Source organism: Mustelus asterias, chromosome 18 (assembly GCF_964213995.1).
Source record: "Mustelus asterias chromosome 18, sMusAst1.hap1.1, whole genome shotgun sequence".
NCBI lineage: Eukaryota > Metazoa > Chordata > Chondrichthyes > Carcharhiniformes > Triakidae > Mustelus > Mustelus asterias.
This window is the reverse complement of record NC_135818.1, coordinates 37,639,240-37,656,762: the sequence shown is the minus strand read 5'-3', so window position 1 is coordinate 37,656,762 and position 17,523 is coordinate 37,639,240. Positions and strand designations below refer to the sequence as shown.

The window sequence follows — 17,523 nt, the reverse complement described above, 5'->3', positions numbered from 1 at the left end:
ATTTCATGTGCATCAAAGTTGAATTTACCTCTGAAGCTAGAATCTCTTTGGTTTCATTCTCAGGTTTAGAATTAGTCCTGAGTTATTCAGTATTGGCAATCTGCATTCAGAATCTTTGATACTCAAACTTTCTGCATCGGTCTATTTTGCAAGAATAGTATTGAAGCAATGCAAGTCTTTTAAAAAGTTTTGTTCTTTGTAGTACTAATACCTACCTCAAAGCAAAAAAAAAGAAATTTTAAGGTTCAAAATTATGTCCAAAAATAATAGTTCTTTTTATGGAATTTTGTATTTTGTTAATAGATATCATCATATTTATTTGGTTATTATTGATTATATATATATAGGTATATAAATGGTTATTTCTATGAGATAACAACTATAGTATAAACTTCCTCATAATGAGTCCAAAATATTTATGTACAAAAATTACATGAGAACACCCTTATACAAGTAAATTCTGTTTTGTAACAATTTGTTTTTTTATTCATTTTTATTAAAGAGGACAATATCTGTTCGAAATGAGAAACTTTGAACTTGCCAGTTTCTGTATCCAATATTCTGCTGAGGTCAATCAAGGTAACACTTTCACACAGTGATCATATTCTTAAAATGTGTTTAAATATATTTAATTCTATAGAGATTATTTATATTTATCTGGTGTAATTAGTTTCTAATCATTTGTATGCAAAGTAAAATATTTTGCTGAGGAATCAGCTGACAGAAAATGGAATCTGTCAATTATTCAAATTCATGAACAAATCAATATACTTGAATGTTTAGGATATGAAAATCATTTTAAAAGAGATTATTTGGGTTTATTGTTTATACCCTCACATAATTTGCATTACAACTGAACAGACATTTTAGCTGTACAAAAAGATTTTGGAAATTGCAATGACTGGAATCTTCACTACATTTTTAGAGGATATATATAGGCTTAATTTGCTCAGTTTGGAACACTTGCAAATTCAAGAATTACATTTACATTCTTAAGGAATCAATCCCTTATTTGCACTTGTATATTTCCCCACTATTACAAATGCCCCTGTGGACTAAGAGGCAAAACGAATCACAAGGTAGGCTTGAATACTTCAATCTTGGGAGCTGTTTATTGAAGAATACCTTCTTGCTTTTTTTTCTTTCCCATCGCCCCTAGGTGTCCTTGGTGCACCTGTTCCAGCACCTTTCCTCTTAAGGATGGGGGAATGATGACTCTCATCCCCCATAATAAACTTCCATCCAATATAGGCAACTTCCATCTTTGGGACATATACAGCTGTAACTGTGGTTGGTTTCTACTGTTCAACCTCCCTCTCAGGTATAGGTCCATTACTTGGCTCATGATCGAATCATTGCATGTGGCAATCTGCGCCTAGTTAGTGGTTACCAGAACTTTATTTCTTCAGCTTCTGGCCGGGAGCATCTTTATCTCCAGGGAAAGGTAGATTTGACAGCTGTTTCTCTGACTGATGGTTTTGGATCTTATGCGAGTAGGCTGACAGCACCAATGCCCAATTGCAATCGAGCTGCCACCATGGAGGGTATCCCAGTGTATGATCCTAAGATTGAGATCAACGGCCTATAGTCTGTTAGAAGCACAAAATGTCCACCATAAAGAAAATTATAAAATTTCTTGACACCAAAGACAATGCCCAAACCTTCTTTTTCCACCTGAGCAGAGTTTTCCTCAGCATTCATCAATGACCTAGAAGTGAATGCTATGGGTCCTTCGTCCCTGTTTGACACAATGTGAGACAGGACAGCCTTAACCCCATAGGGCGAGGCGTCGTTGCATGCCAGCTGCAGTGGTAACTTTAGGTTGAAGTGAACTAGCGCTTGTGATCTCTTCAAAGCCTTTACATCCTGGTAGGCCCTTTGATATTCTTTTGTCCCCGTCCACGGCTGCTCTTTTCTGAACAACCGATGCATCGGCTTCAACACTATTGGCAGATCCAGAATGAACTTGCCGTAGTAATTGATAAGTCTCAAAAACAACCTCAATTGGGACACATTGTCTGGTCTTTGGGCCTTCATGATGGCCTCCATCTTCTTGGATGCCTTATGTAATCCATCACCAATAATTACATGACCCAGGTTTTCAATGGAATCCTTGAAGAACTCACATTTCTCTCTTGACTTGTAGGCTTTGCTTCTGCAACCTCTTTAAGTTATTCTCCAAGTTCTTCAAATGCTCCTCTTCTGTCAAACCCATGACCAAGATATTGTCCAGGTAACACTGGACTCCTATCAATCCACCATGGCCTTCTGGAACAGAGCTGGAGCTGATGTAATCTCAAAGGGAAGTGCCTATAGCGGAACAGGCCCCTGTCTGTGACTATTGTTAGTGATGGTTGTGAATCTTTCACTACCCCGATCTGCAAATAGGCCTGAGATAGGTCTATCTTGGAAAATTTCTTTCTCCTTGCCAGGCCACTATAAGAGGAAGCAGGTACTGGTCCGCACACAGGGCTGGGATTACTGTCACTTTAAAATCCCCACAGATTCTCGCCAATCCATCTGATTTTATGACTGGAACAATTGGGGTGACTCATTCACTGGTGATCACTGGTTCCGACACCTCCAGATTCACCAGCCGTTCCAATTCAGGCCTAATGGCGTACCAGACGTGCCTTCAATCTCCTTGGACAAGCATTCATCTTAACTCATAATTTAACCTTGACATTCTTCATCTCTCCAAGGATTCCCTGGAAGGCATCTTTATATTTTTCCAACCTGTCTTGTAGCTTTGTGTTCGAGTCTGCGAGTTTATTTACCATGCCCCTGTTCAATTCAACTTCCGTAACCAGGAGCATCTGAATAATGCAGGGTAGTCATCTCCATCACATATATTGATAATTCTGCACATTGGTCTCTCAACTGTACCTTCACCAGTACATAACCCTTAAGGGGACCGTTTGCTCAGTATATGTTGTAGTATGTTCGTAATGTGACCTTTGCAGATTTTTAACTTCTCTCGGCATACTGCTTCGGGAATCAAAGACACAGCAGTCTGTGTGTCCACTTCCATTATCACGGTTTACCCTTCCAGTTGAGGGACAACCTAGAACTGGTTGGCTTCATCTGAGCTCTTGTTGCTCTGGACTGTCTGCTATTTCTGCAGACCCAGTTGATTCCCTGTCCTCTCTGGTTGGCAACATGCACTTTTTTTTCCTGTCTCTGGAGTTATTTGCAATTCTGGGCAATGTGACCCACTCACTTGCACTTGCAACATTGGGCCTCTCGTGTCCAATAACTTAATCAATGTGGCCTGTCTTGCTACATTGGCGGCATTCTACTTGTAGTGTCAAAACCTGCAGAGCTTTGCCACCTTGTGTACCTGGGCGCTGACACCCAACTGTGCTGCTTCTCTGGCGGCTAATTCCATGTAAGTTGCAATCCCTAATGCAGACTTAAACTGTAAATTCCCTTCAGCCAATAACCTCCATTGAATGGCTTCATGCTGGAGGTCACAAATCAGCTGGTCCCGTAAAGCATCCTGGTTTAGGTTTCTGAACTCACGGTGTTCAGCCAGTCTCTTTAGAGTTGCAACGAATTGCGCAATGGACGCACTCCCCTTCCATTCCACTGGCGTTCCATTCTAGCGAAGGGGAAGGAGATTGACTCAAAGAATGGCTCTGGAAGAAGAACCACAGCGTGGCGACCCCGTGAAGAACGGGTAGGAGTGTTCCAACCACATTACTTCAGTCTGAACGGTCCGTTCATGGGGAAGATAGTGCTTGCTTGAGAGCCAGTCAAAAACATTGCAGGAAGCAGACATCAAAGGTTGGTCTCATTTGTAGAATTAAAAACGCTCATCAATCATTCATGGTCTTGGAGCAAAATGAACCTCTTAATACCTCTCTCAATTCTTTGTAAGTCTTCCCAGTTTGTCTGGTTGTACCAGACTCCTCAAAACAACGAAGGTCTTGCTCCCTACGGTACTGAAGAAGACTGGTAGTACCAAGTTCTCTGCCATGTAATTTGCCGCCAGATAAGCGTTGAAGTGCCTTGTATAAGGTATCCAGCTCTCTGCCTCTTCATTGAAGGGACACTGAAACTGGCCACCATTTTGTTTCTCTGGGTAGTTTTCTTGCAGCCGAGTCCCCTCAGTGTCTGCTTCTACACAAATCTAGACCTAAAACTTCTTCCTGCCGTTCCTGATAACCCCCGCAGCACGGGTCCCCTTGGTGCCCGTTTCTTGCAACATTTTTGACTGGCTCCCAGGCAAGCACTACCTTCCCCATGAACGGACTGTTCAGACTGAAGTAATGTGGTCAGAACACTCGTACCCATTCTTCACGGGGTCACCACGCTGTGGTTCTTTTTCCAGAACCACTCTTCAAAGTCCTGGGTGATGCTCAATCTCCTTCCCCTTCGCTAGAATGGAATGCCAGAGGAATACACCGCCTTGTCACCAGTTATTATGTATACCCCTGTGGACCAAGGGGAATAATGAATCACAAGGTAGGCTTGAATACTTCAATACTGGGGGCAGTTTATTGAAGGTGTGCACTCATTCACAGTCAGGCCCAACAGGGTCCCAATCTGAGTGGAGCTAATAGGGGTCACCTGACCTGTACTCTTAAAGGGGCACCCCAAACCCCAACATACAATATATATATATACAGCACACCCATCATATTGCCAATATAAATAATAGATTTTGTAACAAAACAAAGACTGTTAATAGTATCAATTGTATGAAACAATTTAGCAATTGGAGGAATTGGAATCTGGTGCTTAATATAAATGGGATATATGGGAGTGAGAATTGTTCAATAACTTTATTTTGAACATGGTTTGGTTTATCTACTTTATTCATCCAATCATATTTTGAAATGCTATTAATAATCTAATATTGTTAAACATGTACAGAACATAAATTTGCTATGTATAAAATTAATGAAGGTAATTAAGTCTCGCTCATTGGCAGCGAACCCCACAGACTGAGATGATACATCGGTTTGACTCCCTTCTCACTATTACTGCCCACTGTCTATAATGAGCATTGCACCCAATCCCGATAGCTGGATGAGATTAAAATTGCCCACGTGTTTAAACAGGCAGTATCTGTTTTCACTGATAAATTTCCCAGACATGCTGCCTGACCTGCAAAGTATTTCCAACATTTTTCGTTCTTATTTCAGATTTCCAGCATCAGCATCAGTATTTTGTGTTTGTACTTCCCCCAAATTGTTCATTCTTATTTGGAATTCTCAAAAGGCGAAAGATTGGAATGTTTCTATTATTTAGTAGAAATTAGTATGAGACTTCGTAACTGATCACTTTATTGGGTTTTTCGGAGCTTTTCACGATCTATTCTTTTATATTTTATTTGCTGAAACAGCTTCTGACTCATCTCCAATTCAGCAAGCCAAAGTACAATTGTTTCTAAAAAATTATGACAAAGCTATCAGCACCTTGGCTGCCATGGAAAAAACAACAACAATGTTCAGTTTGCTTGGGAAAAGCCAAATGAAAGCAAGCAAATTTGAGGTAATATATATTTCTGGAATCACTTTTCTGAATATAAGCCAAGTTCTGGGGACTTTTAATATTTGAGAGCATGTGGTTTTAAGTGCAGGTGAATGGATTAGGTTTGATCCAAATGTATTTATTTATTATTTATTTTTTAGTGTCACAAGTCGGCTTACAGTAACACTGCAATGAAGTTACTGCGAAGTTACTAATCGTCACACGTTCGGGTACACTGAGAGAGAATTTAGCATGGCCAATGCACCTAACCAGTGCATTTGGAAACTGGTCTGTTCATACATGTGTGTGTAAGCTTCAACCGGAGAATTGATGCGCATATCAATTATCCTTTTGCTGATCCCAGGAAGGAGACTTGCTTGTTCGGAATTGTAATTAGTTGGCTGATTCATCCAAATCTATCCTTCCTTCTCAGTTTCTTTCATGACAAAATCAGAGTGCATACAGTCTGGTTTCCATTCAGAATCAACATCTGGCTGAGCAAAGACTTTTGGGAATGGGAATAACTGCATTTCATAGGTCAGTCTTACAACCACAGCCCTACATCTCTCATACTCTCCACCAAACGCTTCCCTGTCCACTGGACTGTTACCCTTAACCGATACCTCTGCCCCTCTGTGACCTGTGGAGTTGGTTCCATGTTTGCATACCGTTTCAAGGGCCTGTTCCTCTGCCTGCCTGAGGATAAGCAGATTTGGGATTCCCCCCACCAATCCCTCCTCACTTCAAGTGCTTTCATTAGTCCCCCCTCTACATGCTGGGACATTGCAGGCTCCCCCCACCAAAGACGCAGGTACCTGTTAGTGTTGCACTCATCCTGATGTACATGGCAGCCACGGCCAATCAAGACACATGTTTATGTGCCACATTGCACTCTGCATTTCATACCCATGTGCTGCCACCCACAAAGATATCGACCCAAGGTTCCTCACGGCACTCACCATGCCGGAGCGCAGAAAGTCATTGAACCATTTCCGACACTGGAACCGGGTTCTGTGTACTTTGTCATAACTGCTGACCAGGCCTATTAGCTCAGTCCAGGCCATCCTGGTGACATGATATGGCCTCCTCTTGTCATCCCTTGGCAGCAGGAGTCTGTATGGTTGCTTACTGCCTCCGCAGGACCCTAAGGCATTCATCTGAGAAACGGAGGACAGACTGGCTGGGCATTCCCCTCACGCCAGACATGGGCTCTGGGCAACAATGCAATCTCGGACACAGGAAAGGTAACCAAAAAAATTCAATATCCTAACCAACTGTCTGAGGCTCTGCTCAGAGAGTTCCAGTCTTCAGGGAGTTGCATTTAAATTCCTTGCCTGCACACTTCCTGTTCCTGGTGCTCGTCTTCTTCCCACCCCCACCAACAGTGCTGAGCCTCTTTCAGTTTGAGCTTCACGTTGGCCAGCAGTTAATTGGCCATCCAGCATGAAATTGAATTGTGAAGCTGATTGTGGGCGGGAGCGGATTACACATCTGCTTCCGGTCCTGTCCACCGTACTCGCACCAGGATGAAAATTCAGGCCTCAGTATTTTTTTACCTAGCCTAGTCAGTATGATCCAATTGAATGAGGTTCTAAAGATGGCAATTCGTTTTTGTAACTCTATCCCTAAGTTTAAAGTTTGCATTGTGAAAATATTGGCCAGTTGTTGCACAACTGATTCCATTGTGTTTTTGGCACCATCTTTTTCTTCTGTGCCCCATCTTTCAATATTCTGCCCTTTCTTCTCTCTCATTCTCTTTCTACACTCCCTTCCTCTTTTCTCTCTGCAATGCAACAAAATGTACAGTTTTGGCATCAAAGCTTTTAATCAAAAAGCTTATTTTATATCTCAGATTCTCTGTTCACAATTTAGGATGCACTGATCAGCTTTCAGAAAGCTTTGGATCTGGAACCTGAAGTACCTGAAGTAAAAGTTGCAAACAAATTAAAAGAACGTGCAGAAATGTATTATAATATGGGTCTTTGCTACACTGAATTGAGTAAACTGAGAAAGGTGAGAATATTGTTCCTTGTTTTGATATATGTGTGTTAATGATTTTCTCATTACTTTTAAGTACTTTTTGATTGATATTTTTCAGGCAATAGATTCATTTAATAATACACTGAAATTCAACCCAAAGTTTGCTAAAGCTTATTATCAGCGAGGATTGTGCAGAATGAAACTTCATGACGTTAATTGTGTCCAGGACTTTCACAGAGCCCTTGAAATCAACCCCCAACTCTTTGAGGTATTGAGGTTTAACTATGTACTCATTGGTCTGTGATAATTGCATCCGGTTTTACACAAAATTATTTATTAGTTAATAGATATTCATTGTCACCATTTAAAAAAAGTTTTATTTATAGATATATATCTATTATTAAGAGGTATTAGTTATTTTGAAGTGCTAAGAACAATGCGGAGAGATACAATTGACTTTATGGTGTTTTTAGTTTGAATAAATATGTGTGACCAATAAATTAGAAAAATTAGAAACTTTTATCATGAATTTGGTTCAAATATAAAGTTTAAGTTTATTTATTAGTCACAAGTAACACTGCAATGAAGTTACTGTGAAATTCCCCTAGTCGCCATAGTCCGGCATCTGTTTGGGTCAATGCACCTAACCAGCACGTCTTTCAGAATGCGGGAGGAAACCGGAGCACCTGGAGGAAACCCACGCAGACACTGGGAGAATGTGCAAACTGTACACAGACAGTGACCCAAGCTGGGAGTTGAACGTGGGTCCCTGGTGCTGTGAAGCAGCAGTGTTAACCACTGTGCTACCATGCCGCCCCAGTATATAGTCCTAAGCCTGAGGTTTTCTTTTGGAAATTGCTCATTTTCAATTGTTTTAGCAGTGCTGATTGAAAATAAAAGACACAATGAGCTGCAGGCCTGGCCCAAAACATCCTGCCACTTTTTGCTCATATCAAGCTCCCCACATAGAAACATAGAAAAACTACAGCACAAACAGGCCCTTCGGCCCACAAGTTGTGCTGAACACATCCCTACCTTCTAGACCTACCTATAACCCTCCATCCTATTACGCTCCATGTACTCATCCAGGAGTCTCTTAAAAGACCCTATTGAGTTCGCCTGCACCACCACTGACGGCAGCCAATTCCACTCGCCCACCACCCTCTGTGTGAAAAACTTAGCCTGAACATCTCGCCTGTACCTACCCCCCAGCACCCTAAACCTGTGTCCTCTCGTAGCAGACATTTCCAACCTGGGAAAAAGCCTCTGAGAGTCCACCCAATCTATGCCTCTCAACATCTTAAACACCTCTATTAGGTCTCCTCTCATCCTTCGTCTCTTCAAGGAGAAAAGACCGAGCTCCCTCAGTCTATCCTCATAAGGCATGCCACTCAATCCAGGCAACATCCTTGTAAATCTCCTCTGCACCCTTTCAATCTTTTCCACATCCTTCCTATAGTGAGGCGATCAGAACTGAGCACAGTACTCCAAGTGGGGTCTGACGAGGGTCTTATATAGCTGCATCATTATCCCCGGACTCCTGAACTCAATCCCTCGATTGATAAAGGCCAGCACACCATATGCCTTTAACTTCCTCCACCTGCGGGGCCGATTTCAGAGTCCTATGGACCCGGATCCCAAGGTCCTTCTGATCCTCTACAGTACTAAGAGTCTTTCCCTTTATATTGTACTCCTTCATCCCATTTGACCTACCAAAATGGACCACGATGCATTTATCTGGGTTGAAGTCCATCTGCCACTTGTCCGCCCAGTCTTGCATCCTATCTATATCCCTCTGTAACTTCTGACATCCCTCCAGACTATCCACAATCCCACCAACCTTCGTGTCGTCGGCAAACTTACCAACCCATCCCTCCGCTTCCTCATCCAGGTCATTTATGAAAATGACAAACAGCAAGGGTCCCAGAACAGATCCCTGGGGCACACATCATTGTCACTGATCTCTTTTTTGTTCATTCGTGGGACATGGGCGTCGCTGGCTGGCCAGCATTTATTGCCCATCCCTAGTTGCCTGAGGGCAGTTGAATATCAACCACATTGCTCTGGCTCTGGAGTCACACGTAGGCCAGACCAGGTAAGGATGGCTGATTTCCTTTCCTAAAGGACATTAGTGAACCAGATGGGTTTTTCCGACAATCGACAATGATTTCATGGCCATCAGTAGATACTTAATTCCAGATATTTTTTATTGAATTCAAATTCCACCAGCTGCAGTGGCGGGATTTCTACCCGGGTTCCTAGAACATTAGATGAGTTTCTGGATTAATAGTCTAGTGATAATACCACTAAGCCGTCACCTCCCTGAATCTCCCTGTTGTATACAAAAGCTTATGGGTGGTTGTGGTTATGTGGTGCTGACATTTTCATTCTGTTTTTATCCGTGTACCATCCCAAAATGGTGGTATTAAGATGTATGTGTAATGTACAGAGGCAATGTAGCAGAGTTGATGCCATATTTTCAAGCAGTGCTTTAAATTGCAGTGGCATTAAATTGGGCCACACAGGGTCTTGGAGTAAACCAGCACTAAATGTTGCACAAATGAAAGCTAAGTATATCATAATTGACTCCTCTCCTGATCCTGAAATCCACTGGTACACTGCAACTGGTGGTGGTGGTGGTGCTGGAGGGAGGGGGTGGGGGGGGTGGGGGGGGTGGGGGGGGGGGACGACCCAGAGGGCATTGCCTCTGCAATTGTCCAACAGGTTTGAGGTTCTTTCAGCTTGTTTAGATGAGAAAGGGGGCTGCAGGATGGAAGAGCTGACTGACCATAGCACTATGGTACAGGGAGCCATTGAAGTGAGAGGAGCACAGAGAAATAGTAGTAATAGTAGGGGACAATAAAGTGAGGGGGATTGACACTCTTTTCTGTAGCAAATAGTGAGTCCAGATGGCTAGGTTGTCTGCCCGATGCCAGGGTTAGGGTGATTTGCTCAAAGCTTGAGAAGAACTTGCAGTGGGAGGGGGAGTGGTTGTGGTCCATAGGTACCAATGACATAGGCAGGATGAGGAAGGAGGATCTGCATGGTCAGCATGAGGAGCTAAGCACAAAATTAACAAACAAAACTTTAAAGGTAATAATTTTTGGATTATTACCTAAGTCATGTGAAAATTAGCATTGAACACATAAGATAAGAGAAATGAATGCATGGCTCAAAGACTAGTGTGGGTTCTGGTTTATGGGGCACTAGCACTCGTACATGGACCACGATCCTCCTCCTCCCACTGTACAGTTGAAATGAGAAATGATAAAGGCAAGAAGTCACTTGTGGGAGCCGTGTATAGGCCCCCTAACAATAACTAATGGTCAGACTGAGCATAAGGGAAGAGATGATGGGAGCTTGTCAAAAAGGTACAGGCCAAGCATAGGGGATTTTAGTCAATATATAGACAAGAAAAATCAGATGGGCAAAGTTAGCCTCGATGAGGAGTTCATAGAATGTTTTCAGGACAGTTTCTTAGAACAGCATTTTCTGGAGCCAACCAGAGAACAGGTTATACTGACATTGTGCAACAAGATAGGATTAATTGATAACCTCATTGTGAAGGAACTCTAGTAGCAGTAATCATAATATGATTGAATTTTATATATAGTTTGAGGGAGAGAAGAATGGGTCTATGACTAGTATTTTAAATTTAAAGAAGGGCAATTATGAAGGCATGAAAGTGGAGCTAGCTAAAGTGAACTGCCAAACAAGCTTAAGCAATGGGCAATATAGATACAGTGGCAAACATTTAAAGGGATATTTTAGAAAACACAGAATCAATACATTCCAGTGAGAAATGAAATTCCAAGGGGAGGACCCACCATCTGTAATTCACTAAAAAAGTTAAAGACAGTATGAAACCTAAAGAAAAATTGCACAGACAGGTGGTAGGTCAGAAGATTAGACAGAATATAAAAACAGCAAAGAATGAGAAAAAGATTAAAAAGAAGCAAAAATTAGAGTATAAGAGAATGATAGTGAGAAATATAAAGACAGATAATAAGAGTTTCTATAGATATTTAATAAGAGTGAACGAAATGATGTTGGTCCTACAGAAAGTGTATCTGGGTACTTGGAAAGTAGGATGATGGCAGATGAATTGAACAGGTATTTTACATCACTATCAGAGATACAAGTAACGTCCCAGAAATAGCTGTAAATCAGGAAATGGAAGGGAGGGAGGAACTCAGAAAAATTGTGAACACCAGGAAAGTGGTATTAAGCAAATAGTTGGAACTGCAGGCTAACAAATCCCTGTGTCCAGGTGGACTTCATCCTGGGGTCTTAAAAGAAGTGGCCAGTGAGATAGTTGATGTATGGGTTTTAATTTTTCAAAGGTCCCTAGATTTGGGGAAGGTTGCATCATATTGGAAAATAGTAAACTCCTTAATTCAAAAAGAAGGGAGACAGAAAGCATGAAACTACAGGCAAGTTAACCTAACATTTGTCATAGGGAAAATGTTAGAAACTGTTTTTGAAGATGTTTTAACAGAGCACTTGAGAGAAATTCCAGACAATCAAGCAGAACCAACATGGTTATGTGAAAGAAAATCTTGTTCAACCAATTTATTGGAGTTCTTTGAATGAGTCACGAGCTGTGAATAAAGGGGAACCAGTGGATGTACTATACTGAGATTTCCTGAAAGCATTTGTTAAGGTGCTTTTTCAAAGATTATGGCAGAAAGTAAGAGCTGAAGGTGTAGGGCTAACATACTGGCATGATATAAGATTGGCTAGCTAACAGGGAGTAGGCATAAATGGGTCTTTTTGGATCCTGGTTGGCAGGTGTATTGAGTAGTGTGCCACAGGAATCAATGCTGGGACTCAACCTTTTACAATCTATGCAAATTGCTTGGATTAAGGAATCAAAGATCTGGTCGCAAAATTTGCTGATGACATAAAGATAGGTTGAAAAGTAAATTGTGAAGAGGAACGTAAGGTGGCTACAGAGGGACAGAGATAGGATAAGTGAATGGGCAAAGAATAAAAAAGAAATTTATTATTTAAATGGTGAGAGATTGCAGAACTGTGAGATTTAGAGGGACCTGGGTGTCTTAGTGCATGAATCACAAAAGGCTGGTATTCAGGTACAGCAATTAATTAGGAAAACTAATAGAAAGTTGTTGGTTAATGTCAGGGGAATTGCCTACAAAAGTAGGGAGGTTATACTTCAGTTGTATAGGACATTCCAGAGGTTCCCAGCATCACAGATGTCAGTCTTTAGTCAATTCGATTCATTCTACCCGATAACAAGAAATGTCTGTAGGCATGATATACTGCAAAGGCTATGGACCTTGATACTATTACCATAATAGTACTTAAAACTTGTGCTCTAGAACTTGTTGCATCACTAGCCAAACTGTTCCAGTTACAACACTGGCATCTACCTGGCAATGTGTTAAATTGCCCAGATATGTCCTATACACAAGAAACAGGAAAAATCCAACCTGACCAATTATTGCCCCACTCTTGATTAAAGTGATGGAAGGGGTCATCAACAGCACTATCAGGTGGCATTTGCTCAGCACCAATCTGCTCAGTAATGCTCAGTTTCGGTTCCGCCAGGGTCACTCACCTCATGACTTAATTACAGCCTTGTTTCAAACATGGACAAAAGCCCTGAACTCCAGAGGTGAGGTGAGAGTGACTGCCCTTGACATCAAGGCAGCGTTTGCCTGCTTGAGCAAAACTGAAGTCAATGGGAATCGGTGGGGGGGGGGGGGGGGGAGGAACCTCCGCTGGTTAGTTATACCTGGCACAAAGGAAGATGGTTATGGTTGTTGGAGGTCAATCATCTTAGCTCCAGGACATCACTGCAGGAGTCCCTCAGGGTAATGTCCTGGGCCCAATCATCTTCAGCTGCTTCCTCATGGCCTTCCTTCCATCATAAGATCAGAAATGGGGATGTTTGCTGATGACTGCATAATGTTCAGCACCATTTGCAACTCTTTAGATACTGAAGCAGCCCATGTCAAAATGCAGCAAGACCTGGACAATATCCGTTTGTTCTGACAAGTGTCAAGCAACATTCATGCCACACACGTGCCAGGCAATGACCATCTCCAATGAGATAGAATCTAACCAGCATGATGTGCGATTAACAGTTTATTGTGCTCTTAACATGAATGATTATCAAACCCTGACTAATGCGGACCTTCACCAGTGTCCTCTAGTGAACTACAACTTTCTAACTTTGTGCTGCCTACTGCTTCTTCTCGGTGCTACCCCAAGATGCACATCGGAGGTGGAGGTATCCAGCTGTGGTGCACGCCCCATTGGCTGTGGTGCCCTTGGCGGACGTCCCCTGGGTGGCTGGGACCTGGAGGGCCCTGGCTGACTTGCAGATGGCACTGTTTTGATGCCACTCTGTTCATCTCGCTGGCCCTGAGATACCCCAGTGTGAGGAGGGGGGAATCGGAAGGTCTCGGGATGTCTGGGATCTCCATGGAGTCAAGCTCTTCCTCCCGCCTTGAGGTGCCGAGAGGCCCCGGGGCACTCTATTGGAGGCCAGGGTAGCTGGACTGAGCTCCAGAAGTTCTGGCATCACCTGGCTCTGCCAGTCCTGAAGGCCTAGATGCGTCTGCCGCATTGATGTGTGATCCCTCAGTCCTTGCCCTCTGAGACTGGGCCAAGCCCCAGAGCCCCTCCGTTACAGCATTCTGTGAGCGAGCCAGGCTCTGGAGCCCCTCAGCAGTAGCCCTCTGAGCCTGGGCTAAGTTGTCGAGGCTCACAGCCATGGCCTGCTGTGTCTCCAGAATGCCAGTGGGAGTCCCAGCCATGGCCTCCGACACCCATGGCCATCGAATGCTGTGCCTCCTGGATGCCAGAAACACACTCGCCCGTGGTCTGCAGTGTCTCCAGGATGGCCTGATCCTGTCACCCATGAGGACAGACCCCTGAGTCAGACTTTCCACTGCGGTCGCCACCCTTGCAGTGTTGGCCTGGGTCTCACGCTGTGTCAGCACCACCTCCTGCAACAGCACTCTGTCTGACTCCCCTAAACAGCCTTGCAGTCGCAGCATGGTTGCTGACAGTCCTTCCACAACTCCCCGGGTTTCCTGATGCATCTCCACCAGCCTTGGGAGGAACAAACCCAGAGGCCCAGCAGCTGGCTTGGGGACAGCTGAATCCTGGCCTCTGGCAGACCTGTGTACCCGAGCCCTCGGATGTGCCCGCCACCACCCGATGTGCATCAGCGGCTGTGAAGCCTCAACACTAAAGCTACCCACCATGATGATTGTCTCTGTGTTGGTGGGTTGTGTGGTACATGCCGATGGCGCTTCAGTGCTGCTGCCCTCGGAGGATTCTTCAGTGCCTCCCTCCGAGGTGTCATCCAGGGGGTCGTGGGCAGTTTGCTCCAGAACATCGGGGCCGGATTCCTCTGGGTCCAGAGCTGTAAAAAAGAACACACATTAGGGAAAGGGAGGCAAAACATTCCATGCAGCATCGCATTTACTTAGAGGAGGACCTAGGTTGAGGGTGCGCTTCTGCTCACTAGCGTGCTGGACGCCGACCTGGCTGTCGGTGACCATTCGGGATGGCTCATCACCCCCTGCCAGCTCCATGGCAAGCTCCTCCATGCTGGTCAGCTGCCACAGGTCAGTCACACCACCTGTGTCAGTCTGTGTCATCTCCCATGCATTGTGGATATTCTTTTCCTGTGGGAACATAAGGTGGATAGCAAGCATTAACATATTGCAGTGCATGGTGCGCAATGCGTGCCTGTGTCTCAGGTGTTGTGCTGACAGTTTCGGGGAAAGCGGTCACCATTGAAGGTTGCTATTGAGGGGTGAGGGGAAGGGGTTAGATTCTGTTCCTGGGGGAAGGGTCACTTGTTGCATGCCCTTCAGGTGTCTCAGCAGGGTTGGAGACCCGTGCCAAGCATGTGCGGGGTTCCAAGTGGGATGCTCACTCACCCTTGCTGCTCGCAGAAGGTCGTACATTTTTTTCCAACACTGCCAGCCAGAGCATGGTGTCAGGCTCCTGGCATTCACCACTTCTGCCACCTCCTCCTACAATGCCGTGGCAGATGCACCTCTTGGGTTAGGGTCCTGGCCAGGATCACGCTTCTCCGTGGCATCTAGCAGGTGCTCCTGATCGGCCTCCGAAAATCTGGGAGCCAGTTTCTGAGCAGCCATCTTTGTGGCGTGACTGGCTGTGTGTCCATTCCTGCAGCTTTTATACAGCTCTATACAGCTCTGGCTTATTAGGGGAGTGCAGGCGCAGTGAGTGCGGCCAGTCAAGGGCCCGTTGGCAACAAATACTCGTGAGAGATTTTGAAGGCTGCATTCAGTTGAGTGTCATTCATCCCTCGGGGTTCTGATTCGCTGCCATTCAATAGGCTGCTGTGTCCAGGGGGGTGCAATACTCAAGGCTCCTAATCGATTAGCTGCTGTGTCCAGGAGGGTGGGTGGGGAGGGCCGGGGGGGGGGGGGGGGGGGGGGGGGGGGTGGCGGGGGTGAAATACTCAAAGCTCCCATTCAGGAGAGGGAATGATCACAAGCTGGGGTTGTGGATGTCAGCACAATGCTAGTTCTCTGCAGGGCAGCAGTGAGGGCAGTATGTTCAAGGGATGGAGGGATTGGGTACCCGCATTATCCAAATCCATGGGGGCATGCAGTGAGTGGGCAGCCATGTCTGTGTGGGAGGAGACGGGGGGTGGGGGAAATTGGGGGGGGGGGGAGTGCCGGTGCCAGCAATGAGGCCAGCGATGTCTGCGGAGGGGTTGTGGGAGCCAGCAATGAGGCCAGTGATGTCTGTGGGGGAGGGGGGTGCGGGCTAGCGATGAGGCCAGCGATGTCTGTGGGGGTGTTGTGAGGCCAGCGATGTCTGTGGGGGTTGGATGGCAGTGATCTGGATGCTAGGAGGTCTTTTCAGCAATCTCCCAGCGATGTGCGCACGCGCGGGTTCCCGCTCATCCCGCTGATTTCAGGCTCTTTGGCGTGAATAGGCCCCGCCCCCGGGTTCTAAATGATATTTATGATTGTGACCTCTGCAGTGCACAGAGTGCGGAGATTTGAGTGAGAAGCTGAACTGTGAAAACATTCGTGATGTGGAACAGTTTTCCCGCCAATTCAACATTTTTGGGAGAATTGCGGCCATTATTTCCATCTAATTTGATAAGTCTCTGTTAAAGTTTTTGATTTTGGTTACAATATCCCTTTAATTAATGAATTAAATAATCTGTTTAATTGGTGTACTCAAAGAGTATAAAGAAGGACTTATCCCTAGTGAGACACTCTCTATCTGATATTCCTCCTCCTTTCACCAGAGATTTGGTGTGGAGGATGCTGTATACAGCAGTCTCATGCAATAGGTTGCAACATTTGTTCATGGACTCCCAGGCTGCCTGTAATTGTTGTGGCCTTGAGGAGTCTGTGTTCCAAATTTATGTAGGTTGTGTGAGGTTACAGCTCCTTTTTTGCTATTTTAGGGGGTACATCTCAGTTTTTGTTTGCACTTGAGCCTGGGGGCCGATTCACTTGCTCTTGAGCCTGGGGGCCGATTTTACCAATCGGTGTGGGTCCAGTGGGCGGGGCCAAGCGCATTTGCATCTGTCGGAGCACCGAACTGCTCGAAGCCGACAGCACTCAGCGCGCCCGAGCGTGAAAGTCAAAGGCAGCGCTGACAGCACTGCTGTCTGCGGTGCCTTTGACTTTCCCTGGTGGGTGGGGGTGGGGGTGGGGGTGGGATGTGACATCTCTTCCCTGGGGGGCGGGATGGGGGGGGGGATGTGACGTATCTTCCCTGAGGGGGGGGGGGGTAGGGGGGGGGATGTGACGTCTCTGCCCCCCCCCAGGGGCAGGGATGTCACATCCCCCCCCTCAGGGAAGAGACATCACATCCCCCCCCCGCCCTCAGGGAAGAGACGTCCCATCCCCCCCCCTACCCCCCCCCCTCAGGGAAAAGACGTCACATCCCACCCCCCCCCGCCTTAGGGAAGCGACGTCACATCCCCCCCCCCCTCAGGGAACATAAGAACATAAGAACATAAGAAATAGGAGCAGGAGTAGGCCATCTAGCCCCTCGAGCCTGCCCCGCCATTCAATAAGATCATGG

The 17,523-nt window shown here is 45.2% G+C and overlaps 1 protein-coding gene across 1 annotated transcript in view; it reads left to right on the top strand.

Moving 5' to 3' along the window:
* The window catches only part of ttc6 (tetratricopeptide repeat domain 6), a 217,118-nt gene that overhangs the window by 99,848 nt on the left and 99,747 nt on the right, over window positions 1-17,523 (top strand). The window contains exons 18-21 of the mRNA XM_078233109.1: window positions 503-579; window positions 5,351-5,499; window positions 7,351-7,491; window positions 7,577-7,726. Coding sequence (XP_078089235.1) covers window positions 503-579; window positions 5,351-5,499; window positions 7,351-7,491; window positions 7,577-7,726 — 517 coding nt within the window. The remainder of the gene's footprint in view (window positions 1-502; window positions 580-5,350; window positions 5,500-7,350; window positions 7,492-7,576; window positions 7,727-17,523) is intronic.